Source organism: Ostrinia furnacalis, unplaced genomic scaffold (genome assembly GCF_004193835.3).
Source record: "Ostrinia furnacalis isolate ACB-3 unplaced genomic scaffold, ASM419383v2 OfSCF3546, whole genome shotgun sequence".
Taxonomy (NCBI): domain Eukaryota; kingdom Metazoa; phylum Arthropoda; class Insecta; order Lepidoptera; family Crambidae; genus Ostrinia; species Ostrinia furnacalis.
Window position 1 is genome coordinate 274876 of NW_021133785.1, and position 25325 is coordinate 300200.

At 38.0% G+C, this 25325-nt stretch overlaps 4 protein-coding genes across 7 annotated transcripts; 2 read left to right on the forward strand and 2 right to left on the reverse strand.

Annotated features, from left to right (window-relative positions):
• The first annotated feature begins 47 nt into the window (after positions 1-47).
• Positions 48-11603, forward strand: Fcp1 (RNA polymerase II subunit A C-terminal domain phosphatase Fcp1). Of its 3 annotated transcripts, XM_028311786.1 has the most exons (12): positions 50-374; positions 726-873; positions 1166-1303; positions 1500-1750; positions 2523-2668; positions 3797-4121; positions 4581-4816; positions 5320-5459; positions 6216-6359; positions 6710-6846; positions 6950-6996; positions 11419-11603. In XM_028311786.1, the coding sequence occupies exons 1-12, from the start codon at positions 130-132 to the stop codon at positions 11550-11552; spliced, it is 2091 nt and encodes a 696-aa protein (XP_028167587.1). In that variant the 5' UTR covers positions 50-129; the 3' UTR covers positions 11553-11603. The 3 variants fall into 3 exon arrangements, 1 of the variants encoding a protein (XP_028167587.1); XR_003656342.1 differs by lacking the exon at positions 11419-11603 and having other exon boundaries at positions 48-374; positions 5320-5613; positions 6216-6491; positions 6950-6975; XR_003656343.1 differs by lacking the exon at positions 11419-11603 and having other exon boundaries at positions 49-374; positions 5320-5613; positions 6950-6975.
• Positions 11604-12835: 1232 nt separating this feature from the next.
• On the reverse strand, positions 12836-13568 carry mRpS17 (mitochondrial ribosomal protein S17). Its single transcript, XM_028311783.1, has 2 exons — positions 13314-13568; positions 12836-13214 (listed from the first exon to the last, which is right to left on the reverse strand). The coding sequence occupies exons 1-2, from the start codon at positions 13437-13439 to the stop codon at positions 12855-12857; spliced, it is 486 nt and encodes a 161-aa protein (XP_028167584.1). The 5' UTR covers positions 13440-13568; the 3' UTR covers positions 12836-12854.
• A 420-nt stretch (positions 13569-13988) lies between these two features.
• Positions 13989-15245, reverse strand: Pex11ab (peroxisomal biogenesis factor 11ab). The gene is made up of 3 exons (XM_028311794.1): positions 15053-15245; positions 14841-14956; positions 13989-14762 (listed from the first exon to the last, which is right to left on the reverse strand). Exons 1-3 carry the CDS (start codon positions 15106-15108, stop codon positions 14218-14220), a joined length of 717 nt encoding a protein of 238 aa, XP_028167595.1. The 5' UTR covers positions 15109-15245; the 3' UTR covers positions 13989-14217.
• A 2756-nt stretch (positions 15246-18001) lies between these two features.
• On the forward strand, positions 18002-24580 carry nito (RNA-binding protein spenito). Of its 2 annotated transcripts, XM_028311754.1 has the most exons (4): positions 18002-18189; positions 18279-20867; positions 22050-22702; positions 22932-24580. In XM_028311754.1, the coding sequence occupies exon 2, from the start codon at positions 18305-18307 to the stop codon at positions 20555-20557; it is 2253 nt and encodes a 750-aa protein (XP_028167555.1). In that variant the 5' UTR covers positions 18002-18189; positions 18279-18304; the 3' UTR covers positions 20558-20867; positions 22050-22702; positions 22932-24580. The 2 variants fall into 2 exon arrangements, with proteins under 2 accessions (XP_028167555.1, XP_028167553.1); XM_028311752.1 differs by having other exon boundaries at positions 18021-20867.
• Positions 24581-25325: the final 745 nt, after the last annotated feature.

The window sequence follows — 25325 nt, forward strand, 5'->3', positions numbered from 1 at the left end:
TATCCTAACCTTATTTCCGGTTGGAAATTACTTCGCGCTTATTGATTGTCCTATTCTTGAATTCTCATTGGTAGATACTAACAAACCGCCAAAAATACTCGAATCCAGCCAATAAAAGATGGCCATTTAATGACCAAAGGCCAATATCCGTTCAAGATGGCCGACAAAACTATACCTATTTTTGTTCCATCCGAAAAGCCTGTAAAAGTGATAAAGTGGAAAGTAAAACAAGGTGCTTTTGTCTCGCAAGGTCAGATTTTATTTTTATACAATGATTCGTCAGGCAGCAACACGGATTTGAAAAAATACAAAGCGGCGCGTGCTGGTACCCTATCGTCGATCAAGGTGAAGGAAGGAGACATTTCAGAGCCTGGGTAAGTGACGTCACATTAAAAGCATGTACAATATTTAAAATAATTAATCCTGTTAAATTTTATTTACATTTGAGCCACATTTTTGTAAAGAATCGTTAATTGTATACCCTACACATAGTACCTACGTCATACGTACGCATCTACAATTTGCGCGGCAAAATTGATTGACGCGTGTAATCAATCACCTATTTTTTGGCGCGCAATAACAAATCTATGCTAAATTGCTGAAGAAACTTAGGTATTCATTTGCTTGCCAAAACTTTTTATAATCTAAATTCGGCAATTGAAAACACCTTTACAACCGAGATGACTGTAAAAAAAGTTTGAAGGTATAATTTTGCTTTCTTGCAGATCCATAGTAGCTGAGTTAGAAGCATGTCTGCATTCTACTGTGATGAAGGAGATGTGTGCAGAATGTGGGGCAGATCTGCGGAGCGACGACGGCCCCAATCGAGACGTGGCTGTAGTACCCATGGTTCACTCAATACCTGAACTGAAGGTAAGAAAAGAATACATTTTATACGTAATTTACCTACCTTTCTAATTTCTAGTCTAATTGAAAGTCACTTTCACATAAAAAATATGTTTAGCATACAACTTAATTTTAATTAAACCATTATGAAGTAAGTATGTCCCAAATAATCTGCTAGTGTATTTGCCTACTAAACTATTCAATATTCTACTATTTATTTAAATTAAGTTTTATGGATCTTTTTGGGCCTGGAACTGGCAGATTTAATAGGAGAAGAAATTTTATTTACTTTTGATATTGTAACTCTTCAAATTACCAGGTTTCTGAAGAATTGGCTCAAAAACTTGGCCGTGAAGATGCTGAACGCCTACTTAAGGACAAGAAACTAGTGCTGCTTGTTGATTTGGATCAGACGTTGGTGCACACCACCAATGATAATGTTCCACCAAACTTGAAGGTAAACAAAAAAAATCCTATAAAGAAAATTATTTCATGTCATGTATTTTTACAATGACTATAAACTAAATAAGCTTAAAGTTCAACATTCAGTCTCATAAAGACCATAACACATATTATTATATTATGTGTGTAACTTATTAAGTTTTTAAAGAATCAATGTATGTAATTACTTTATTAATATAATCTTTTTTCAGGGTGTCCTACATTTTTTCTTACGAGGGCCTGGCAGCCCTGGTCGCTGGTGTCACACCAGACTAAGGCCAGGTACAAAGGAATTCCTGGAGTCTGCGGCTAAAAACTACGAACTCCATGTGTGCACATTCGGTGCAAGACAGTATGCTCATGCTGTTGCAGACCTTCTGGACCCTGAGAAAAAGTTCTTTTCTCATAGAATATTGTCAAGGGACGAATGCTTTGATGCTAGAACAAAAGCTGCTAATTTAAAGTGAGTATGATTAACTGGTAAACCATGAAAAATGTGATGATACAGCTTTATTTAAATCAACTACTTTTTATGTTAATTCATGGAAAACTGCTGTAAAATCTAACTGTCAGCTAAAATAACAATGATGATCTAATTAGAATATTGTGAAATTATGTTCATCTATCATGGCTTTAAGCAATACTATATTTTTGTGTCATTTCTTCAACATCAGCAATTTTTTGGGATACAACAAAATGTAATGTGATCTTGGGAAATAAGTGACACCAAAGTAGCCGAAAAGTTCGCAACGCGTCTTTGTTACAATAGGCTAGATGACAAAATTTCAATTATTTGTCCGTCAGACTGATAATTAGAAAATATTAGACTCATATTTTTTAATTTCTTTTATAGGTAATTAAATAATACCAGTGCTACTTCGAGTTGAAATGGCGTGAAACGTCACGCTTGAGTAGAATTTTTACTCAAACGTGAAGTCACGCGACATTTCAACTCAATATAATACTGTAATTATTCAAATATGAAAAAATTCAAAAATATCCGTCCAAAATTTTTTTATTATCTGTCTCACGGATTAAATAGAATTTCGATTTCATTACCCAGTCATCATCCCTATTGAAATAAGGTTGAATTAAGTGTTGTCAACTTTTAGACCACTTTGGGTGTCAATCTATTTGTCGCGGACTGTACCAGACTATCATTATCGGCCTATTTGCCTGGATAACTTGGCAGTTATTTTCATCAATTTCATCTACATTGTCTCTGTTTCCCCCAGAGCGCTGTTTCCATGCGGCGACAACATGGTCTGCATAATTGACGACAGAGAAGACGTGTGGCGCCACGCCACCAACCTCATACACGTGCGGCCCTACTCTTTCTTCCAGTCCACGGGCGATATCAACGCGCCACCGCCTTTACCAGGTATTCAATTGTGTAATTTCTCACTTTCTTTGCCGGCCCTATGGTTTTAACTGGTAGATAATGCCTATTCGTACTTAGTTTGCCATTTGTACAACTTTATCTATACTTATAATAAATCTGTAGAGAGGTCAATTCTGTACATGAAATATATTTTCAAAATAACTATCAGGGGGTGATTAGTGATCGATACTGATGCCAAAAATGCAATCAGTAAAATTTTTGTCTGTCTGTCTGTCTGTCTGTCTGTCTGTCTGTCTGTTTTTTCATACAAATGGTTTTTCCCGCTAACTCCCGTTCCCGTGGGAATTTTGCAATATCCTGTTGTAACTAAGCTTTAAGTTTACTAAGGTACCTGCATGCCAAATTTCGAGCGTCTAACTGAAGCGGTTTAGATTTTTCATACAAAAGGATTTTGCCGCTAATTCCCGTTCCCGCGGGAATTCCTAAGTATCCTATAACCTGCCCAGGAGTTCGAAGAATAATTGTACCAAGTTTCGTTAAAATCCGTCGAGTAGTTTTTGTTTCTATAAGGAACATACAGACAGACAGACAGACAGACGGACAGACAGACAGACAAAAATTTTACTGATTGCATTTTTGGCTTCAGTATCGATCACTAATCACCCCCTGATAGTTATTTTGAAAATATATTTCATGTACAGAATTGACCTCTCTACAGATTTATTATTATGTGGAATAAAGGTTAAATAAATAAAAACAGACTATGTTTGAAATGTAATTAAGCCACGATAACTGAACGGTGAATGGGTCGGACTGGCCGACTCGTCACCCGAGGATCGCGGATTCCGCCGCTCGACTATTGTGGTGAGCCCTCTCTAGACGAGGGGATAGCGGGATTATTAATTAGTAATTTGTGCAAAAGCTAATTACTAATATTCTTTAAGAAAAACATTCATTGGATTAAGATACCGGTTACATTATAAACTTTGTGTAACATCACAATAATCCAAAGATTATAAATGGTCCTGCTGAAGACTTTCTTTGGTTAAGCCTTGCAAGAAAGACAGATACGAGGACAACATATTTCTTACAATATGTCTAGCCTATTATGCTTATATTATTGTGTATCAAAATAACTACCTAATGTATATTTTTCGTTCGTAACAGAAGAGAAATCGAAACTCCCTAGTGGTAAAAACGGCGCACAAGCATCAACCGCGAACCTACCCACCTTAGACGAAGAAACGGAACAAAAAGATAGTGAAAAAGATAAAACAAAAGATAGTGAAACCAGTGAGGACAAATCTGTTCCTGAAACCAGTGAGAAAGAAAGTGAAAAGGGAACAGAAAAAGAAGAAAAGGCCAGTGAAGAAGAGAAAATGGAAGAAAGTTCAGAGCCTCAGTGGGTTGAGACTTCAGATGGGCAGATAGAAGTTGAAGATCCGGACGATTACTTAATTTATTTAGATGATATACTTAAAAGAATACACAAGTGAGTATCTAATCACAAGCTCTTGTCAAACTATCATAGACTGTATCCCACTTAACACCAGGTGCGATTGTGGTCAAATACCTGCCTTGTTATGCATAAAAAAACTAAATTGAATTTCTGATCTGAAACAAATGCGTGGCGTGTACTCTGTAAAATTTTCTGATCAGCTAAAATATGTCTACTAAGATATGAACTAACTTATAACTTTTTAGCTATACAACTTTTTTTTATACAAAGTGTCCTTTTACAAGACTAGGTATAGATCGTTTCATCCACGAAGACGCGCCCCACCATTCTTCCGCTAATGTTTGAGTGTTATCGGTACACGCTAAATTATCCATGAGTGCACATGCACACTACAATAATTTCCCTCGACCAAAAATTGGTGGGACACGTCTTCCTGAATGAAACGATCTATGTATAACTTATTTATACACCTAACACCAACTTTCTTTTCAGACATTTCTACGACCTCTACGAGGAAGCAAAGAGCAATCAGATACCGGACCTAAAATGCATCATACCCGAAGTAAAGAGCCAAGTGCTGGCCGGTGCTAGCTTGGTGTTCAGTGGGCTTGTGCCGACGCACCAGCGGCTGGAGACCTCGCGGGCTTATCAAGTGGCCAGGAGTTTAGGGGCTGAGGTCACGCAGGACTACACGGAGAATACCACGCATCTGGTGGCTGTGAGAGCAGGTAAAAATTAATTTCTGTCATCATAAAATAGACTCAGTAATTCATGATACAAAATCTAAAATATTTATTAAATTTTTACCAGTATTTTGGCACTTATGAACGTTAAAGATAATACGATTATTCTATGAGTTGTTGTTCTTTGTAAAGTGGTATGAACTAAGTTAAAAGATTTGAAAGTACAGTACAGCTGTTATGATAATGGGGTCCCAGCGCGGGGCGTGCGTTTATCTAGAACTAGCTTTCCGGGGTTTTCCCGGAAATGATTCGTCTTTTTCTCCCTTGACCCATTTCATCTCATCCTGACCACGTCCTGACCCTTTCCGCATTTTGGAGAAATTACGGCCACACTTGAGCAATGGTGTCCCATTAGTGCGGCGCTGGAGCGTCATTAGTAAGTGACAAGCAGCGCAGTGTCGCTCGAATGCTACACGATCCGATTCTAAAGCTTCATAATATTTTGTAGTAACGTAGTATAATTTATTTCTATATTCTCCGTTCCCCAGGAACAGCAAAAGTGAACGCGAGCCGGCGCTCTCACCGGGCGACGAAGCTGCACGTGGTGACGCCGGCCTGGCTGTGGGCGTGCGCCGAGCGCTGGGAGCACGTCGACGAGCGGCTGTTCCCGCTGCAGCGCGCCGCGCAGGTACCGTGCCGGCGCCGGCTCCGGCCGACTGCACGCGAGCCGGCGCTCCCACCGGCCGGCGGAGCACGTGGGGACGCCGGCCTGGCTGTGGGCGTGCGCCGAGCGCTGGGAGCACGTCGACGAGCGGCTGTTCCCGCTGCAGCGCGCCGCGCAGGTACCGTGCCGGCGCCGGCTCCGGCCGACTGCACGCGAGCCGGCGCTCCCACCGGCCGGCGGAGCACGTGGGGACGCCGGCACGATGCCATAATAGTGAAACGTTTCTCTATCAAATCAGTTTCATCATTCATAGCAGAGATAGACTAAATTCTATTGGCTGTTTGTGTTTATACAGCCGTGATCCACAAGCAGACTCTTTAACAGTTCATAAAAATGTCACCAAGGCCCTGATTCTTTGATGTACAGTCAGCGTTAAATAGTTCGTGACACTCAAAAGTGGCCAAAAAGTTGACAACACAACCTTATTCCAATGAGGGTTTTCGCGATTGAAAAATCCGCCAGATGGCAATACGTAGATGCGAGGTCCAAATGCTGCATGATTGGTTATTTTTGGCATGACATTGACAGATATGTCAAAATCCACCAATCATGCAGCATTTGGACCTCCCGTCTACGTATTGCCATCTGGCGGATTTTTCATTCGCGAAAACCCTCTTTGTAACAAAGACGTGTTGCGAACTTTTTGGGTATTAGGTGCCACGAACAATTTGACGCGGACCGTACACCGACGGCCGCGTTAACCACCGCGCGTGTCCACAGAGCAGCTCGCGGCGCCCGCCCGCGCACTGCAGCAGCCCGCCGCCGCCCGCGCCGCGACGCCGCACGCCCTCCGGCCGCTTCATGGACACCCTCAACCCGCTGCTGTCCTTCTCCAGCGACGACATCGCCGACATGGACCGCGAGGTGAGCCCGCGCCGACGACACTCAGGCTGGGGACATGTAGTCAGACGCCGCACGCCCTCCGGCCGCTTCATGGACACCCTCAACCCGCTGCTGTCCTTCTCCAGCGACGACATCGCCGACATGGACCGCGAGGTGAGCCCGCGCCGACGACACTTGGACCGCGAGGTGAGCCCGCGCCGACCACACTCAGGCTGGGGACATGTAGTCAGACGCCGCACGCCCTCCGGCGTCAGGAGATCGAAACACTGCCCTGGGACAATCTTTACAAACTTATTACCATTATCAAACAGTAATGATAATGCATTTTTTATGTAAATTACCCTCATTAACTGAAAACATGTTTCTCTTAGGTTGAAGATATTTTTAATGAATCAGATGAGAGTTCTTCAGATGAGGAAACGAAAAATCGAGGGGATGACCTAGATGACGAAGAAAATCCACCAGAGGACAGACTAATATCTGTTGAAAATGAAGACACAGAAGACAGGTAAATAAAGTAAAATAATCAAATCATGAAAATGGTGAAATGTATTCAAAATAATGTTTTATATCCCACCATGACTTACACTGTTTTTTTTCTTGTCTCACAGATTACTAAACAAAGGAGATGATGACGTATCCAGTGATTCAGATTTAGGTAAGTACAATGTGATGTACTATCGACAACAGTGTTAACTACCCATTGCCAATCATGTCGTCTCGTTCTATCGCAAAGAATCACCATTTGATGAGAGCGAGAGCAAAAACGGAAATGGATAGAACAGTGTGGCCGTGTGTACCTACATACAAAGATTAGAATTCATTAACAACAATAGCAGGTGAAAATTAATAGCTCACGTCCTTTACCATTCAAAAATCCCTTAAATCAATTTGAACTTAGATTTTCTTACTTATTTTTTTCACTTGGTTAATTGTTTCTGTTTGCCTTACTTACTTGCAGGGTTCGAAAATATCCGATATTTATTATAAATATCAAAATATCGGATATTTATGATATATATCCGATATATATCAACTTTGATATATATCAAATTTGTATGAAAGCTATACTATTATTTTATTGTATTATTTATGAATACCATTGCATATGTGTTACATAAACATGTTTTTAATGTTTTTAAAACTTAAAATCAGACAAATAAAGAAAAAACATAAAATCTTTTTGTAAACACGGCAAAATCAACTAAAACAACAAAAATCTTATGTCAAAAAGTACAAATACAGTTATAAATTTTAAAAATTGATATATATCATCAAAACGGGCTGGATATATATCGGATATATATCCGATATACAGGGTGTCCCGTAATGTAACGTCAAGCCGGAACTGGGTGTTGAGGCAAGTTATGCTGGTTATTAGAAAAATATAAAAAAAAATCTATGTGGCATATTTTCAAAATAATGGGCATTTAAAAAAAATCAATAATTTCTACTCCAGGTGACGGTCTTTTTACTCGTGTTGCCACAAATCTTCACTTTTTCCAAATTTTTTTTTTTGTTATGTAACCCTGAATAATGCTTCTCTAAATTGTTATCAAAATTACAAAACCAGCTGCTCCAACTTGGATGAAAAAAATACATTTTTCCCAAAAAAAATTTCAAAATAAAAATTTTGCCTAGTTTAAACTGACTGTACTGAAAAAAAATTGTACTACGCGAGTGTGGCAAGTGACGTCATAATTTGGCGCATTTAGTAAGGATTCCAAAATGGTATAACACTTGGTAAATTCTTGCTGTAATTGTCGACAATTTTTGGTTTTTTGGAAATAATCCCGTTTTTAACTTTATCTACCTTGGTTAAAAATTATTATTCTAATGTGCCCAAAATTCAAGTTTCTGGCTTGAATGAGGTAGAGAAGCCATTTTAAAAGGTATGAGCGGGACGGAGAGGGCCATCTTACCAAGCAGGGATGTTATGGATATCCGTAACCGTAACCGAAACTATCGGATATCCGAAATAAAAAAATATCCATAACCGTAACCGAAACTGATTCAAAAGTTACAGATAGTTTCGGATAAAGGCGGAGTCTAAGGGTACAATTATTCCAAACTGCAAAACTCTATGAAATCTGCAGTATACACGCCGCAGCGGCAATGCCGCGCTGCCGATTTCATAGAGTTTTGCAGTTTGCGGTCTGCGGCCCGTCTTGGAATTGTACCTTAAATCTTAATATTTGTTACCAACTTGTCTGGCATTCCCTGGCACCATCTAATATGCCAGCCTGTTTAACCTTTATCATACATAGGTGTCGTCTTAGTTGGTACATAAAGTAGCTATGTGGGTCACGCAGCATCTTGCTATTTGAATTATACCTACATTTTTGAAATTCTAATAATTCCGTAACCGAAATTATCCGAAACTTTCGGATAATCTGAAATGATTTTATATCCGTGACCGTAACCGAAACCGGTATAATATTATTCTAATATCCGTAACCGTATCCATAACCGAAACTTCATATCCTTATTATCCCTGTTACCAAGTACAAGTGCAGGCAGAGCAGGTAGTAACGGCGCGCACGCACGGGTGACTTTTGTCACAGTATGTCAACTACTAATTACTGTCATGGTGACAAAAGTTTCTGTGACTGACTGTACGGTAGTCAGTCACAGAAACTTGAATTTTGGGCACATTAGAATAATAATTTTTAACCAAGGTAGATAAAGTTAAAAACGGGATTATTTCCAAAAAACCAAAAATTGTCGACAATTNAGGGGAAACATTACAAGCTCATTCAACCATCCATCCTTTGTAAACCATGGTTTGTTAAAATGAATCTTTCCAAAACAGTTACTACCATTTTAACTAGAATGCGACTTGGTCACGTGTGCACTCCAGCACACTTGGCTAAAATTCATGTACTTGATAATGATTCGTGCATTTGTGGTTCTGGCGTCGGAGACTTAAATCACATATTTTTTTACTGTTGCCTATATGATCGTTCCTCTTTTATTAGTTCTCTTTTAGCCATTAAAATTCCTTTTCCTACATCCATCACTTGCCTATTATATACCAATAACATTGATGTTTATAATATCCTAGCCGAATTTATTACCCATAATAATATAAAATTGTAAATAGTAATGTATATTGTACTTATGTAAATATTATTTTATTTTTATTATTTTGTAATTATATCACACCTAAATTGATCCTATGAAAACCATCCTTTGTTCCGTTTCCATCCGTAATTGATTCGTTTCCCTACCTTTTAACTTTAACCCAATCCCACCCTGTCTAAACGCAATGTCCGCAAAACTTATGGCAAAACTGAACGCAAAAATCAAGAACCCTGTCGTGCGTGGCTAAACGCAATCCGCGAGAGCCATAAAGAAAAAAAAAAGTATTGGAATTTATCGACTGAAGTCGCTGTTTGGAAGCAAGTTTGATCGTAGTATGGAAGTTTCCGTACCCTGACTGTCATAATCACCATCTTACGCTGAATGGACTATAGTTTCATGTATAATAATTATTATAATAACCCATAATTTATGATCCATTAAATTCCCGTTAGATACAAGTTACTGTTATGCAAGCAGATTTTTTTACCTATCTCATTTATCTATATCTATACTTATAATAAATCTGTAGAGAGGTCAATTCTGTACATGAAATATATTTTCAAAATAACTATCAGGGGGTGATTAGTGATCGATACTGATGCCAAAACTGCAATCAGTAAAATTTTTGTCTGTTTGTCTCTGTCTGTCTGTCTGTATGTTCCTTATAGAAACAAAAACCACTTGACGGATTTTAACGAAACTTGGTACAATTATTCTTCATACTCCTGGGCAGGTTATAGGATACTTAGGAATTCCCACGGGATCGGGAATTAGCGGGAAAATCCTTTTGTATGACAAATCTAAACCGCTTAAGTTAGACGCTTGAAATTTGGCATGCAGGTACCTTAGTAAACTTAAAGCTTAGTTACAACAGGATATTGTTTTTTTTCTTCCAATTACTTATTGTAAAGAAAACGTAATAACTTTTAAACTAAGCGGTACATCCTGATAAAATAAAAACAGTAATAATGCTAAATAACAAGCGATACTAAAAAAATACATAAAATACACAAAAAAAGGCCAACAAACAAAAAATAATTATACTTTTTGAAAAAAATCTGCTTTTAAATTCGTGTTTTTTTGGTTATTTGATAAATTTTTCCAAAAAATGCCCCTATAACAAACAGGTGGTTTTTATTACTTTGTATTATTCTCTATCGTATTACCTTCGTAAAACGAAAAATCGCATGTCTCTATCCCTATCACAACGTTTGCAATGATCGTTTGAACTAAGCCTCTCCGGGTGCGCCATTCAACTCTTCGTTAACAACGAAACTGAAAATGGCTCTAGATTTGTAATTTTGATAAAGACAAGTTAGATTTCAAATAAAAATAAAAGATTAAGATGTAAAATAAGCATTTTAGTTAAAATTAAAATTGTCTCTACCTGTAGCGGAGGATAATGTTGTGGCAGGCCTTTGTTCAAACGATCATAGCAAATGTTGTGTTAGGGATAGAGACATGCGATTTTTGGTTATACAAAGATAATACGATAGAAAATAATACAAAGTAATAAAAACCACCTGTCATAGGGGCATTTTTTGGAGAAATTTATCAAATAACCAAAAAAAACATAAATTTCAAAGCAGATTTTTTTCAAAAAGTATTATTTTTTACTATTTGTTGGCATTTTTAGTGTATTTTATGTATTTTTTTAGTATTGCCTATTATTTAGCATTATTACTGTTTTTATTTTATCAGGATATACCGCCTAGTTTAAAAGTTATTACGTTTTCTTTACAATAAGTAATTGGAAGAAAAAAAATTCTATAAAAAATTAAAAAAAAATCTCTAAATTTTTTTGACATCTTTTTTGCCGATAAAAATAGGTCTAGTTTCATTTATTTTCATATGTACACTTTAACGTGACTCACACTGTATATCCTCGAACCCTGCTTACTTGTAGGCTACTTTGGCTGTCACGAACCGCTATTTGACGCTGACTGTACACTTAAGGCTTGATTAAATATATTACAATAAAATTATTTATTTGCAGATGGTGAGCCCAAACCCAGGAAACGGAAGCGGCCGTCTACGCCTCCGTCAGACGACGAGCCGCCCGATGACGATGACAGCTCCTGGAACCTCATGGGAGCTGCGCTAGAAAGAGAGTTCCTCGCGCAGGACTGATGCCACCGACACACGACCCGCTACCGAAATAAACTGTTTTTTTTTTCTCAATCTTGGTTTTATTTTTTCATGGCTTTCTAATCTTTTAAAAATTCGCAAATCGTGTGCGCATAACTCAGCAACGCCTGGGCCAATTTTACCAATTCTTTTTTTTTTTAATGTTCTTGAAGTCCAAGGATGTTTTTAACGGCGAAAAAAGTTCGAATAATTTCCGGGAAAACCCTGGGCGAAGCCGCGAGCTAGCTGCTAGTTTTTAATATTATTAAGTTTAATTATTAGTTTGCTCAGCTCAGTCTAATGATCAACTACAGAAGTAATCAGATGCATACAAATGATTGTTTGTTTGTAATAAAGTGCTTGGGAGCCTATTTGCATAAATAAACAATTTCAATTGACTGAATATCTGTATACCTATTATCTGTCTGTACTCGTTATTAAGGCTACTCGCAGGACTCCCTTGTGATTACTTTTAACAGATTCAGACTATAATTAGGTGGGTAGGTTATATGAAGAATTAATTTATTCTCATAAAAATTAAATAACTTCTGTATGCGACCATACCGCTGTGTCAAATGTGCCAAACCACATAAAACATCCGAATGCCCTAAACATGACAGAAACACTCCGGCTAAATGCGCACTGTGTCATGGCGCACATCCAGCAAACTATAAGGGCTGCGAAGTGTACCAAGAAATTCTTTCAAGGAAGTCAGCCCCCTCTCACATGATACGGAGGAAAAACGAGGTGAACTCTGTCAACAAGGACGCAGCTATAGTTAATCCAGCAAAAACGGAGGCATGGCCGAAACTACCCCCGCGACAAAACTGTAAATTGGAAAATAGAGAAAACACACATAAACCACACAGTAATGACAATCAGAACACAGGAAAAAAAACAGAATCGGACTCTGAAAATTATACAATAGAAAAAATACTTGCAGCCCAAACACAAAAATTTGAAGCAATCCTACAACAAATGAGTACTTTGCTGAGTCTCATAACAACACTTGTCAGTAAGCTAGCCTAATGGCTACACTTAGAATGGCTACATGGAACATAAACGGCCTAGCTCCCAACAAAGATGACGTAGAAATATTCCTGAATCTACACAAAATTGACGAAAAAAAAAAAAAAATAAAAATTAAATGTAATTAGTACAATTAATAAATAACCCGAGGTTAAACTGAAAATAAAATTAAGTTAAATCCCTGAAACTGGAAAGAAAGAAACTGATTGCGGGAATAAAAAAATACTTTTATACACAACTAATCTTATATTTTACTAATAAATTACAATAATTGGACTAAATAGCATAGGGATCATTCTCATCAAATACATGGAATTTCGTATATGTAGGTTTTGCAGTAAAATCTTTCTTTCCTTCTTGCCAGCCTCTTGGAGGTGCCTTATTGTAATCAAATGCAGTGTCAACCTCTCCGTAGATTTTATTTTCAATTTCAAGATCTTCTCTGTATCGTTCTTTAGCCACTTTCTTGCCTGTTACTGGGTCTGTGACATCACCAAGTGGATAAACTACTTCTTTGACTTCATGGGTAATGAGTTTAGTCAATTTCTGGGGTAAAGCCTGTATGAGAACTATATCACCGGTCTTGCAAACTTTACTCGGATCATGGCAGTAATAAAACTCATCCTTCTTGAAATACTGAAACAAACAAGACGGTGGTTAAAAGACTGTATTAAAAGGGCCACGAATATTGTCGCCATTCAATAGAAATCAGTAGATTGAATAAATAATACATACCATGAGTAAATTTTCATCTAATTCTAACCTTTTTACTCTAATTTTTGCTGCATTTTGTTTCACGGTGGGAACACATTGACCCAGTAATAAAAACTTCCGTGCCGCATCAGCTACATTACGAGCCATTGGATAAAAAATTTAATTTTGTTTATAAAGTACGGCAGAGTTACGCAAAAAATGCAATTTCAAAATTTTATTATTCAATCAAAATGTCACTTGTCAAATTTGGATTTTGGAGGTTAGGTTAGACTTTTTTATGAACTGGTGAACCAACCTGTAGCAAAGGAATTAATGACTATATTTTTCATAATTTGTAAATTCGCATCTTTATACGAAACCAACATTTAGAAACTACTCGCGTTCAACAATGAAACGATTTCTACCATAGAGATTTTTCGCTAGGTAAAGGTAATCTGTTATCTGAGACGATTTTTGGGCGCAACTTAAAAATGTTCCTAGGGCCACCCCCCGACGTTTATCGGCTTTTCGGATTCGCCTCAAGGTCCTAAAATAAACAACATCTTGATAAAATATTTTTATTTCAGTTACAGAAAATGAGAAAAAAATATAATAAACAAAGTATATCTACTTTTCTTAAGAATTAAACAATATCATTGTGTACCAAGACGTACCTAGATACCTACTAAAATATTTTATGACCCTGTTAATCAAAACATAATAAAACTTATCAGATAAGTTATAAAAGAAGCATTTATAGCAGTAAAACTGTCTGAAACAAAATCATCCTTCTGCTAAGGATGTAAAGTTGATTTGCATTTCGTTTTAATGATTTATCACTAAGTATAATAGTAAAAACCATCACCATTTTGCCAGTAGAAGACTATAATGTAGTCATGAGTAGTGTAACAATTAATAAGTGTCTGAAGTAAATAGATAAGCATTCTTATGCAGGCACCAACTTAGTTATAGGCTTTACAATAGTTATTAGTGCTGCTAGAGAAGAAATAGCCCCAAGTGTGCCCACTGCACTAGGACTCAGCTTAGTAAACCCTAAAGCAGTCAGAGGAATGAACAAATCACAGGAATTCTTAACAGTATCAATGAAAATATCTTTGTGACAATTTACAAACATATACAAATGCCTGGCACTGCCAGTAAAATCCAAATTATTTACCGAGCCATTCAACAGGCTAGAAGGCTTTAACAAAGTGGTTTTGTTCAACTCTAAAATGTGCAATATCTCATAGAAATCTCTAGCGAGATTTGCAATAATTGATAACAGCCAGAACTTGTTTGCTGTACGATTCCATTTGTCTGAATCTGTCTTCAAAAATCCACTTTTTGTAAACCAGACTATGTGGTCTGCATAAAGGAACAGCGAATGTGCCAATTTGCTTGTAGTTATCGCCAACCTTAGGAATGGATCATCTATGTTCATACTGTTCAATGCAGAATAGCAAATATCCACACATCGTCCCAACCTCAGTACTGAAACACAAAAACATATATTATGAAGATCAAGCACAACAAATTGATACCTAAAACATTGTTCAGTTTATAACTTACTTTTTCTGAATGTGCTCAGTGTAAGTTCCAAATTTTTTATTCGATCCACGGAATATTTGTTTGCATGATTTGATTCTAATTGATGCCATATCAACCGACTTGTATATTGTGCTAGCCTGCAATTAAATGGTTAGTTTTGTTTAGTTAAATTATAATACTAATACAATATAAGCTAAGAAACAGTCACCTATATCAAGTACGCAAGTACTGACCTCGCCAATTTATCTCTCCCATTCGACTGATTATTAACTTGAATTATTATATCCATATTAGGCTCTCATCACCAAAGTTTAAATTCTAATAACGTGTATAACGTACAAATAAATCCGATTTTTTGCAACAATACAAAACAGTAGACTTTGCCCAAAACAAATAAAGTAATTGGGTTATTTTTTATGTCGTTTATGATTAAACGGTATAGTAGAAAATTTTTACTTGTTAATCAATTTGTTTCTTCTTTTTTAAATTCAATTCAAGCATAAGGTTAGTATTTTTGTTGATTATGACTAAAAAAAACTTTAATCTAAGTATGTATCAGATAATAAACCTAAAATTGCGAGGGGAATTTGAATTTAATTAAAATATGACAATAAAAAGTACCCAAAGTGTATAACTGTCAGTGTCCATTAGGGATGTGTAGTGTCCATGCTTTTAATATTCGAATGCATGCATGATATTATTTGAGTAAAAATCTGTTTAGCAAATTAATATCTAAGTGCGAGCATCTACGATGTACGCTCCACACCATCAATTTTGTATTATGTGGGATGGTGAAGGAAGGGGGATTAAAAAAATATATTTAAAGGAATCGTCAATGCTATGTTTAATCGATACATTCGTTTTTCAATTGAAATTATTTGAAATACGTGACATCATAAAAACATCACTACTGATCTCATTTCCGGTTATTGCAAAGTTGCCAGCATATAATTTTTTTTATATTTTAAAGGACAATGACCAAAAATGTATGGAGTGTGGTCCAAATGTCCACCACAAACGAGACCTATGTAGTAAAATAGTCTACTAAATACTGATTCATTATAACCAAACCGCAATCAAAAATATGCTGTCAGTAAAAAGTTATGACTGAATGAAAAGTCATGTTTTTCACCTTTTCATCTGAAAAATGTTCTCGATATCAGTCTATCCATCGCACATTTTGGACTAATCTATGCATGTTATGTCATGTCGCTTAGTGTGCCGTGTTAGGTTCTCGCTAAAAGAAAAAAAAATAAGCTCAGAAGAAAGACAACAATATTGGAATACTTTGAATATGCGAAAGGGGTAAAAATAGTCTTTTTTCCAACTGGTAGGTACTGGGTTATATGTAGATGAATTATTATATTATACTAGCTGTGACTTTGCACGCGTGAAAATAGTTTGAATAATAATAATATTTCCCATTTTTACAACATTTGTCTTTACTGCTCCGCCCCTATTGGTTGTAGGGTGATGTTAAATAACCTAAAACCATCCTTGATAAATGGGCTATCCATGACAAAAATATTTTTTCAAATAGGACCAATAGTTCCTGAGATTAGCGCGTAAACTACTACAATTTTTCAAACTGTCGTAACTTTTTACTGACAGGTTATTTTTTTTTCGTCCCATACTGAAAGTTATTCTCTATTTAATGGACTATAAGCCAATATAGGTCTCATTAGTGGTGGACATTTGGACCACTTTTGGTCATTGTCCTTTATGGGACAAATTTATTCTTGTCAGTTTTTTCGCAAGAGTGAATTCATTTATTCAGGTGAGCCGGCGTGTTATCTATCATCGTTCATATTGGAAAGCAACAAGATCACATTTCATTAAATACATTAATTGAAGCATCAAGGTCGTGGTAGTTGATTAAAAAAACAATAAAAATCACTCAAACCGTATTGACTTTCTTAAACTGTTTTCAGGAAGCTCTTGTCGTTTTTGATTAATTCATGACGCGATGACGTGAAGAATTGTAACAATAAAAAGAATGAGGATCAGTACTGTTGTAGAAAATTCAATAAAACTAGAATCTACGTTAATCTTTAAGACATAAGAAAGATATATCTTTTTGAATTATCCAAATCGGACCATTACTTACGGAGATATTAAGTAATAAACATAGGCCGTTTTTGCCGCTAAAAGTCAACGTACGCAGGGCCGCGTGACGTCACTATATCCGAATCGAGCGCAGCCGGCGTACTATTGGGATGGAAAATATTTATTTCCAGCTAAACTATCAGTTTTAGAAAAAATTTAATTACATTTATTCATCAAAATAAAGTAACCTATCAACCAGTAATTTTTAAAAATAAAAATTGTGAAAAAAAGTATCGCTTTGTCCAAAACCACATTTTCATAGGTTTCGATGCAAATGCGGAGACGCGGTTGGCGTGAGTGTAACTTAATGATTGTTTGTATTGAACATGATAATACATAATATGATGCTATGGATGTATAAGTCATACCCAGCTTATAGCCTGGGGGGAGGGGCAAGCCTTACCCAGCTCTGGCCTTGGTGGGAGGGGGATATCCAGCTTATGCTTATGGCCTGGGGGGAGGGGGAGGGGTCAAGACTTACCCAGTTTCGGGGGGGGGGGGGGTATCAGGTAAGATCATTTCGATGTACACGCAATACCTACCTTTTATTTAAATGGAAATATAAATAAAAAGATATGACTCTAACAACACTTATGAACACTTTATTTGAATAAATCGCCAAATATACCACCGCGGAGACCCCAATCGCGTCTTTGCGTTCCATTGAATCGTAAGCGTATGGATATTTTGCGATATTTTTCACAATTTCTATTTTTAAAAATTACCTATCGATAGCTTACTTTATTCTGATGAATAAATGTCATTACAAGTTTTTCTCTAAAACTGATATTTTGCCTAGAAAAAAAAATTTTCTATCCACGCAGTACGCCGGCAGCGTTCGGATCGGATATAGTGACGTCATCGTCCCCGCGCCGGGCGGTCAGTGAACTTTTTTAGTAATTTGGCCATAACTTCGTCAATTTTTGTCGTAGAACAAAAATTTTTGGACTGTGTATTAAGGATTTCTTAGCCCTATAAATCTGCATTCACAGCTAAAAATCGAAATGATCCTCATTGTTTACCTAAAATTAATTAAAAATGGGTAAATATTTTGCTGTTCTGGCAACCCACCACTAGTCTGCTGATTTCCGGCATTTCATCTTCTTCCGTCCATTTTGTTTTTGGATGGCTGCTGGCATCCATGTTCGATCATTAGTTCGCGTGCGGTTTTCTGTGTTGAACTTGGAACTTTCGTTTAGTGTTATCTATTGTGGAATCGCGAAGGTGTTTGTGACTAGCGAACACGACTTGCTTATTCGCTGTGGTAAGACAATAGTTACAGTTGTTGTGCAGTGAATTATTTATCGGGAACAAGCGACATTTTGAAGTGACGTGTAATGTTGTGCATTTCAGATAGTGATTCACCAAACTGAGCTTACATGATTGGATTACCGCGTAGCGATAGAGATAGAGATCGTATAACGGTGAAAATTCGTAACATGAAGAGGAGTTCGTCGAGGGATAGCATCCCGCGTTCAAAGCGGACACGTAGTAGCATCGGAAGATACGACGACAGTTCAGACGAGCGCGTCACTCCAGACCGTGTACGGCGAAGGGTGCGGTCACCGAGCCCCCGGGGCCGGTACGTGTCCCCTCACCGCGACGACTATGCTCGCTCTCGTGAAGTACGCGAGGAATCCGTACGCCCCTACTATAAAGTTCTCTGTGTCAGTGCATTGCACCCCAAGGCGTCAGATGAAATCGTCAAAGACACTCTCTACAGAGAGTACAAAAAGTTTGGAGACTTCAGCATCAAAATATCCCACGAGTTGGACGAACGCGTCGCGTACGTATGTTTTCGAAGTGTTGAAGATGCAAGGGACGCCAAACATGCAAAGCCGAGGATCATTTTGTACGATAAGGTGGCCATAGTTGATCCTGTGTACGAGCCTGTGAGGTCCGAGTATAGAAGTAGGCCGAGAAGTATCACGCCAACCGACTATGAGCGCCCTTACTCCTACGCGTGGTCGCCAGTGCCCGACCGCCGTCGCCCGCCGCCAGACGACAGAGCCTATGGCATACCACCATCAGTGCCACCTCATCATAGAGATTTCCGTCCACCTATGCACGAATATCCCATGGCAGGCCCTCACGGCCCGCCCATGCACCACAGGCCCCCTATGCACCATCCCCCACACCCCCATTATATGCCACGTCCGTATATGCCGCGACCGCATCATCCTCCTTTTGAGAAATCTGAAAACAAAAAAGACAAGTTTCCCAACTACCTGCACCACGTTCAGCCCGAAGATGATCCACTGGCCACTAGAACTTTGTTCGCTGGCAACTTAGAGATAAACATATCTGATGAGGAGCTGCGTCGTATTTTTGGACGCTACGGCATTGTCGAGGACATTGATATTAAACGTCCACCGCCAGGCACTGGAAATGCTTTTGCATTTGTGCGCTATCAAACTTTAGATATGGCACACAGGGCAAAAGTTGAACTTTCAGGTCAATATATTGGTAAATTCCAATGTAAGATAGGGTACGGTAAAGCCACACCCACCACCAGAGTGTGGGTCGGGGGGCTCGGTCCATGGACCTCTGTAGCTCAGCTAGAAAGGGAATTTGACAGATTTGGGGCTATAAAGAAGATAGAATATGCCAAAGGTGAAGCTCATGCATACATTTTATACGATTCGATAGACGCCGCTCAGGCTGCCGTTAAAGAGATGAGAGGTTTTCCTCTCGGCGGGCCCGAAAGACGCCTACGTATCGATTTCGCTGATGTAGGCAACGGTGGTCCGTACAGGCCTAAGCCTTACGCTCCACCTGTAGGAGAAGACGGTAGGCCGGTAGAAGGCTACGAGGGTTACGAAGGTACTTGGGATGATAGTTATGGGTATGGGGCTCCAGGGTACAGGGGTAGGGGCGGCCATCGCGGTCGCGGTCGTGGAGCATACAGGGGTGCTTACCACGGCGCTGGCGACTACCGCGACGAAGAATGGAGGCGAGCTCCAGTCGACGGCGAATACGAAGGTCGCGTCCGTCATTCTGGCTCACGTGAACCTGGTGTTGACCGCTCCCGATCCCGCTCCCCGCGTCGTCGCTCTCCCGACAGCGATTCCGACGGCTCCCCGCGCCGTACCGGTGGCATGCTGGCGTCCTCCCGAACCCTCCCAGAAGTCGTACGCAAAGCCACCACTATCTGGAATGGTGCACTCATCCTGAAAAACTCCCTATTCCCCACCAAGTTCCATTTGACCGATGGTGACTCTGAAATCATTGACAGCCTGATGAAAGATGAGGATGGCAAAAACCAACTGAGAATCACACAAAGACTCCGTTTGGATCAACCGAAATTGGATGATGTTCAGAAACGTATTGCAACTTCGAGCTCCCATGCTATTTTCTTGGGAGTTGCTGGATCTACAGCTTCTATTACAAATGAAGATTCGAGTATTCAGACGAGGCCAATGAGAAACCTGGTGTCTTACTTGAAACAGAAAGAGGCGGCAGGAGTGATATCCCTCTTGAATAAAGAGACAGAAGCAACTGGAGTGTTGTATTCTTTCCCTCCGTGTGACTTCTCTACGGACCTCTTAAAGAGAACTTGCCACAATCTTACTGAAGAAAGTTTGAAAGAGGACCACCTTGTAATAGTCGTGGTCCGCGGTGGTTCTGCTTGACATATTTATGAAGATAGTTTATAAATCTATTTGTGTTTAAATAGTTAGATTAAGTTTTTACTTTGAAGTTTTCCAAAAATGTTATAAATTACTATCAGTAACATAAAGTTTGTGATGTTGTGTAGTGATGTGAGGTATTGTGGTTGTTCACAAGTTCTTATGTTTAGTGCAAGTGCTGTGTGATCCACAGTTGTAGTGACAGCAATAATTGCTATTGCAAATAATGAACAAGTTAGTCTTGCTAGACTTAAAGCAATCTTAAAACTAAGTGTATTTATGGAAACAGAGTTTAGTGTATTTTTATTCAGTGTAGGGTAAGTGCGCTAGTTTTCGTCCAATTATCGGAGTTGCCAACTTTGTGATGCGAAATGAATATCTTAAAATACCCTTACTCATATGTATCATATGTCATTTTAGTCCTTATTTAGTCTACTTTACGTTAATATTATATGACAATAAGTAAATACCACGGGTTTTTTTATAAAAAATATTTTATGCAAAAGAGGCGATTTCACTAGTTTTCGTCCAAAAAAATCAGTTTTCGTCCTAGTGTACGCTAGTTTTCGACCACTGTGTAGAAAAAAGGGTTCAGTTGAATTATTAACTTAAAACCAATTCTACAATACAGTAACTATGGATTGTGGTATATCATTTGAAAGGTAATTTTGTTAGCTTTCAAATGATATCAAAATGATTTAAATAAGTTTCTTACCTAAATTTTGGAAAATATTGCAATAGGTCGAAGGACAAATGGACGAAAACTAATCTACAAGAATAGCTAATTTTGATTTTCGTCCACCCCAGTGCTTGCTCATGACGTCATGGACGAAAACACAACAACGTTTAAAGCTATTTTTTGTTTTCGTCCACATCTTTTTAACGGTTTTTATGGGTTTATCACTGTTAAAAAGTGGACGTAAACTAAAATGTTGAATGTAATAGCAATAAAGATCATATTGGAAGAAAATACATTGTATTTTGTAGGTCCATTGAAGTAAAATGATTATTAAAAATATTAACTAGGTGTCAGGGTTTCCGTCCACGTGGACGAAAACCAAAATCTTGCAAAATTGTTATGCTAGTATTAGTCCACTTAATTATCTAAGATTTCTATACAAAAACTTTAATAAACCCTTAAAATAGTGTTTATTATGCTAATAATTAGACATACGTGCCAAAAACATTACGTAAAGTAGCTAAAACAGTAATTAAACATACCATGAAATTTCCCTACCGGCACGTTTTTTTTCTAACTTGACGACGTTTTCCATTCACCTGTGTACAGCAGCAACTTCCGTAGATTTTTTTGGAGTTATTACTTGTCAAATTACATTTTCATGCAGGCAGAACTGTTACTTAGATATTATAGATTGTAACAAGTCCAAACTTGCACAGAAAGTTAGGTTTTTATTCTAATTTTCCGTATTTGTTTGTGGCAAGTCGGTCAAATGGACGAAAACAGGAGCTGGACGGAAAACCGGCGCAATTACCCTATGCTAGGTGATGTGTAGTGTAAGTGTGTGTACTTGAAAATAGATTATTATATCTCAAGTTGTTGTTTTTTTGAACCTAGTGAGTTGTGAGAGTATTAAGTGTTAAGTGACCAGTTTGTGATGCAATAATGATAGTTAATTGTCACTGAGTGTGGTAAAGTACAATCTGAAGTTTTTCTAAGTGTTTGTGTTGCGATTACAAAGACTTGCAGGATAGACAGTAAAAATGTGAAGTTAAAATAGTTCCCACACCAAGTACTAAGTTTAAAAGTTAGCACCATAAACTTCAGTTGAGTTAAAACTTAAGTGAGTGTAGAAACTTACCAGTGAGTGATAAAAGTATTAATGGTTTGTATAGTGCCCATGGTCTAGGTAAGTTTGATGTGACAGACACTAACTGTGCTGCTGAAACTGGCATTGTCAGTCCTGCTGAGCTTCTGGCTGACTGAGAAGCATTTTATGTACACTGCATGGGTAATCTACACAATCTGGCAATAGTTTGGTGTTTTAGATAGTACTATGTTAATTTTAAATTGCTTTATCTACAGGGTGATTTGTGATTAGTGAACACCTTGTATGTGAATACAGTAGGCAGGACACAGGTCATTTGTAACCAATTTAGTTGTGTATGTGCAGGATAAGGCACCATTTATCCCAACTAATATTATAAATGCGAAAGTAACTCTGTCTGTCTGTCTGTCTGTTACGCTTTGCTAAACCTCGCAACCGATTTTGATGAAATTTGGCATAGAGATAGTTTGAGTCCCGGGAAAGAACATAGGATAGTTTTTATCCCGGTTTTTGAAACAGGGACGCGCGCGATAAAGTTTTTCTGTGACAGACAAAATTCCACGCGGGCGAAGCCGCGGGCGGAAAGCTAGTGAGATTATAATTTTATGTGAAAAAATCATGGAAAACTTAATAATTATTCATTACTAAACTTACATTTATTTCATTCATTTAGATGCAGTGCTCCCTACAGAAAAAAAAGTCTTTCATACAAAATTAAAATGGAAATATTATCTCATAAATTGTGGACGTTTGCTTAGGCATATACAGATCTAAATGATTGCAAGTGACTTTACTAAAATCTCTTACAAGGATGTTCACTCATTACAAGTCACCCTGTATAAGATGATTTGTTGAATTTTGGAATCAATTTCCTATTTTGAGCCTTTAAGATAGGTCCTTTTTCTTGCTAATAATTCTGCTGAAGGACTTCTAGGCCCAGTGCCTCCTTTCTTGATCATTATTGGTGCCATTGATGACATACTTAATTACTTGTTCCATCCCATCAGTATTTAGACGCTTTTCAATCTATTTGGACACAAAACCAGGCTCTGTTCTTCAATAACGATAGTACAGTCAGCGTCAAATAGTTCGTGATACTCAAAGTAGCCAATAAAGCTCGGTTTCCACCAAGGCTAAGCGGAGCAAAGAAGTGTTTTGAATAACTAATCAGATTTCATTATTTCCACTTCTCTTCTCCGCTCCGCGCCGCGGTGCCGCTGTCAAATTCTTGGTGGACTGGAAACCGGGCTTAAGTTCGCGACTTGTTGTCCACTTTGGGTGTCACGAACTATTTGACGCTGACTGTACCTAAGTAACCTTACCTGTCGGACTTTTTAGCTATCTGTAGGTATGTAACTCCGATTTTTCAAAGAGCAAGAGGATTGATTGGGATGATTATCCAAAAAGTCGAATTGGCCGGTCACGAGAAGCAGATTTTTAAGGAGGCAAGTATCTATCCTATCTAAAAGGGATAAAATTAACGTAAAAAATGCCAAAACATCATCATCATGATTCATGACTGCTAAATGGTGCATTTATCGATACGTTTTCGGTACCCGGACTCATGAGTTTTTACCCGACTGCGCCAGAAGGAGGGTTATGTTTTTGCTTATTGGAAACCGTTACACCACCTACAATCTGGGTAATTTGATACCCATGTAGTAGTTAGTACACAGTAGGTACATACTTTAGCGCACTAAGGTACCTACTTCCCCAAGGGTCACACAATGGCGAAAACCTTCAAATTAAATCACTTAAGTCGGGGAGTCATCACATAGAGGTACACACGCACATATTTTCATGTATTTAGGTACACTCATGCGCATACATCATAGACGTGATCATACTCGCAAAAAATGCTGTAGGGTTGCAGCGGCACTAAAGAGCAGCGGTACTCAACCTTCTTTCAAAGCAATTAATTTTAATTTTGGTGCCTCTCTCAGTTTCTCAATAAAAGTTTTTAATTAAGCCAGATGGCTTTTACAAAAGTTTGACTGGCCGTAGGTTGAGTACGAGACTGTCTCCGAATGCGTAGGTAACCTCGATAAAAACATCAAGTGTAAACACACATCTTATCATTTCGTGCTCTTTGTTTTGTTCTCTTTCTTTCTAGGTAGCCTGGGTGACCCGGTTCCAGTACAGCATGGGCACGTGTGGTCTCCATCTGCAGAAAGCCGTGTCAACCTAGTTTCGTGAGATATGTAAAACTTATCAGTGGTTGTGTCGTAAAAAGTGCTGTGATAATGAGTGAAAAAGAATTTTACTTACTACTAAAGCCAAGTAAAACCATTATGAAAAAGGTAAATAAAAGTTTTATTTATGATATTTTAAGTTTTATTTAAAACTCCTTTTTAAAATAACTGACTAGGTAAGTAGGTTAGCAATGTTTTCTACTTGAATTTCATTAAAATCAGTTCAGCTTATCTTCTTGGAAATATTGTAAGAATAGGTAACCACGTTATAGATGACCCACGCTGAACTGTCCCGCCAAACTCAATGACAGGGGGGCGCTACCATCGTTCAAGTATATGGTTTCCAACATGGCACAAATCTGAACCAGCGATCCGGTATTGACGGTGGCGCCCCACTGTCAAAGTCATCGACAGGACAGTCCAGTATTTTGGAACTATAGAAGAAAGTTAGAATTCAGCAGAATATGATAGGTAATATACAGGGTGACTGGAACTGAACCCGCCATAGCTAATACGCGTATAGAGGAGGTCATTTGCTAATTATTGAACCTTACTTTCTATGACTAAAGTTTTATAGTTTAGGAGATATGTAAATTTTTATACTTTTTTCAGATTTTTCTGAAATTTGACCTAAAAACTGCTTAATTTTTTTTTCTCGCATGATTTTAACCGATTTTTTTATTTGATACTAATATCAAATAAACCTTGAGTCAAATAAAATAAATTCAGATCTAGATTATGATTCAATAACTAGTTACGAGCCGTCAAAGTTCAACAAAAGTACAAACCACG

Bases quoted from the DNA above. Each gene is read 5' to 3' on its own strand.
- Fcp1 (XM_028311786.1), top strand. From the start codon at position 130: ATGACCAAAGGCCAATATCCGTTCAAGATGGCCGACAAAACTATACCT. The intron at 1,304-1,499 runs GTAAACAAAAAA...ATCTTTTTTCAG, and splicing joins ATGTTCCACCAAACTTGAAG to GGTGTCCTACATTTTTTCTT. The intron at 4,122-4,580 runs GTGAGTATCTAA...CTTTCTTTTCAG, and splicing joins ATACTTAAAAGAATACACAA to ACATTTCTACGACCTCTACG.
- mRpS17 (XM_028311783.1), bottom strand. From the start codon at position 13,439: ATGGCTCGTAATGTAGCTGATGCGGCACGGAAGTTTTTATTACTGGGT. The intron at 13,215-13,313 runs GTATGTATTATT...TGTTTGTTTCAG, and splicing joins TAGATGAAAATTTACTCATG to TATTTCAAGAAGGATGAGTT.
- Pex11ab (XM_028311794.1), bottom strand. From the start codon at position 15,108: ATGGATATAATAATTCAAGTTAATAATCAGTCGAATGGGAGAGATAAA. The intron at 14,957-15,052 runs GTCAGTACTTGC...ATTTAATTGCAG, and splicing joins GGGAGAGATAAATTGGCGAG to GCTAGCACAATATACAAGTC. The intron at 14,763-14,840 runs GTAAGTTATAAA...TTTGTGTTTCAG, and splicing joins ACTGAGCACATTCAGAAAAA to TACTGAGGTTGGGACGATGT.
- nito (XM_028311754.1), top strand. From the start codon at position 18,305: ATGATTGGATTACCGCGTAGCGATAGAGATAGAGATCGTATAACGGTG.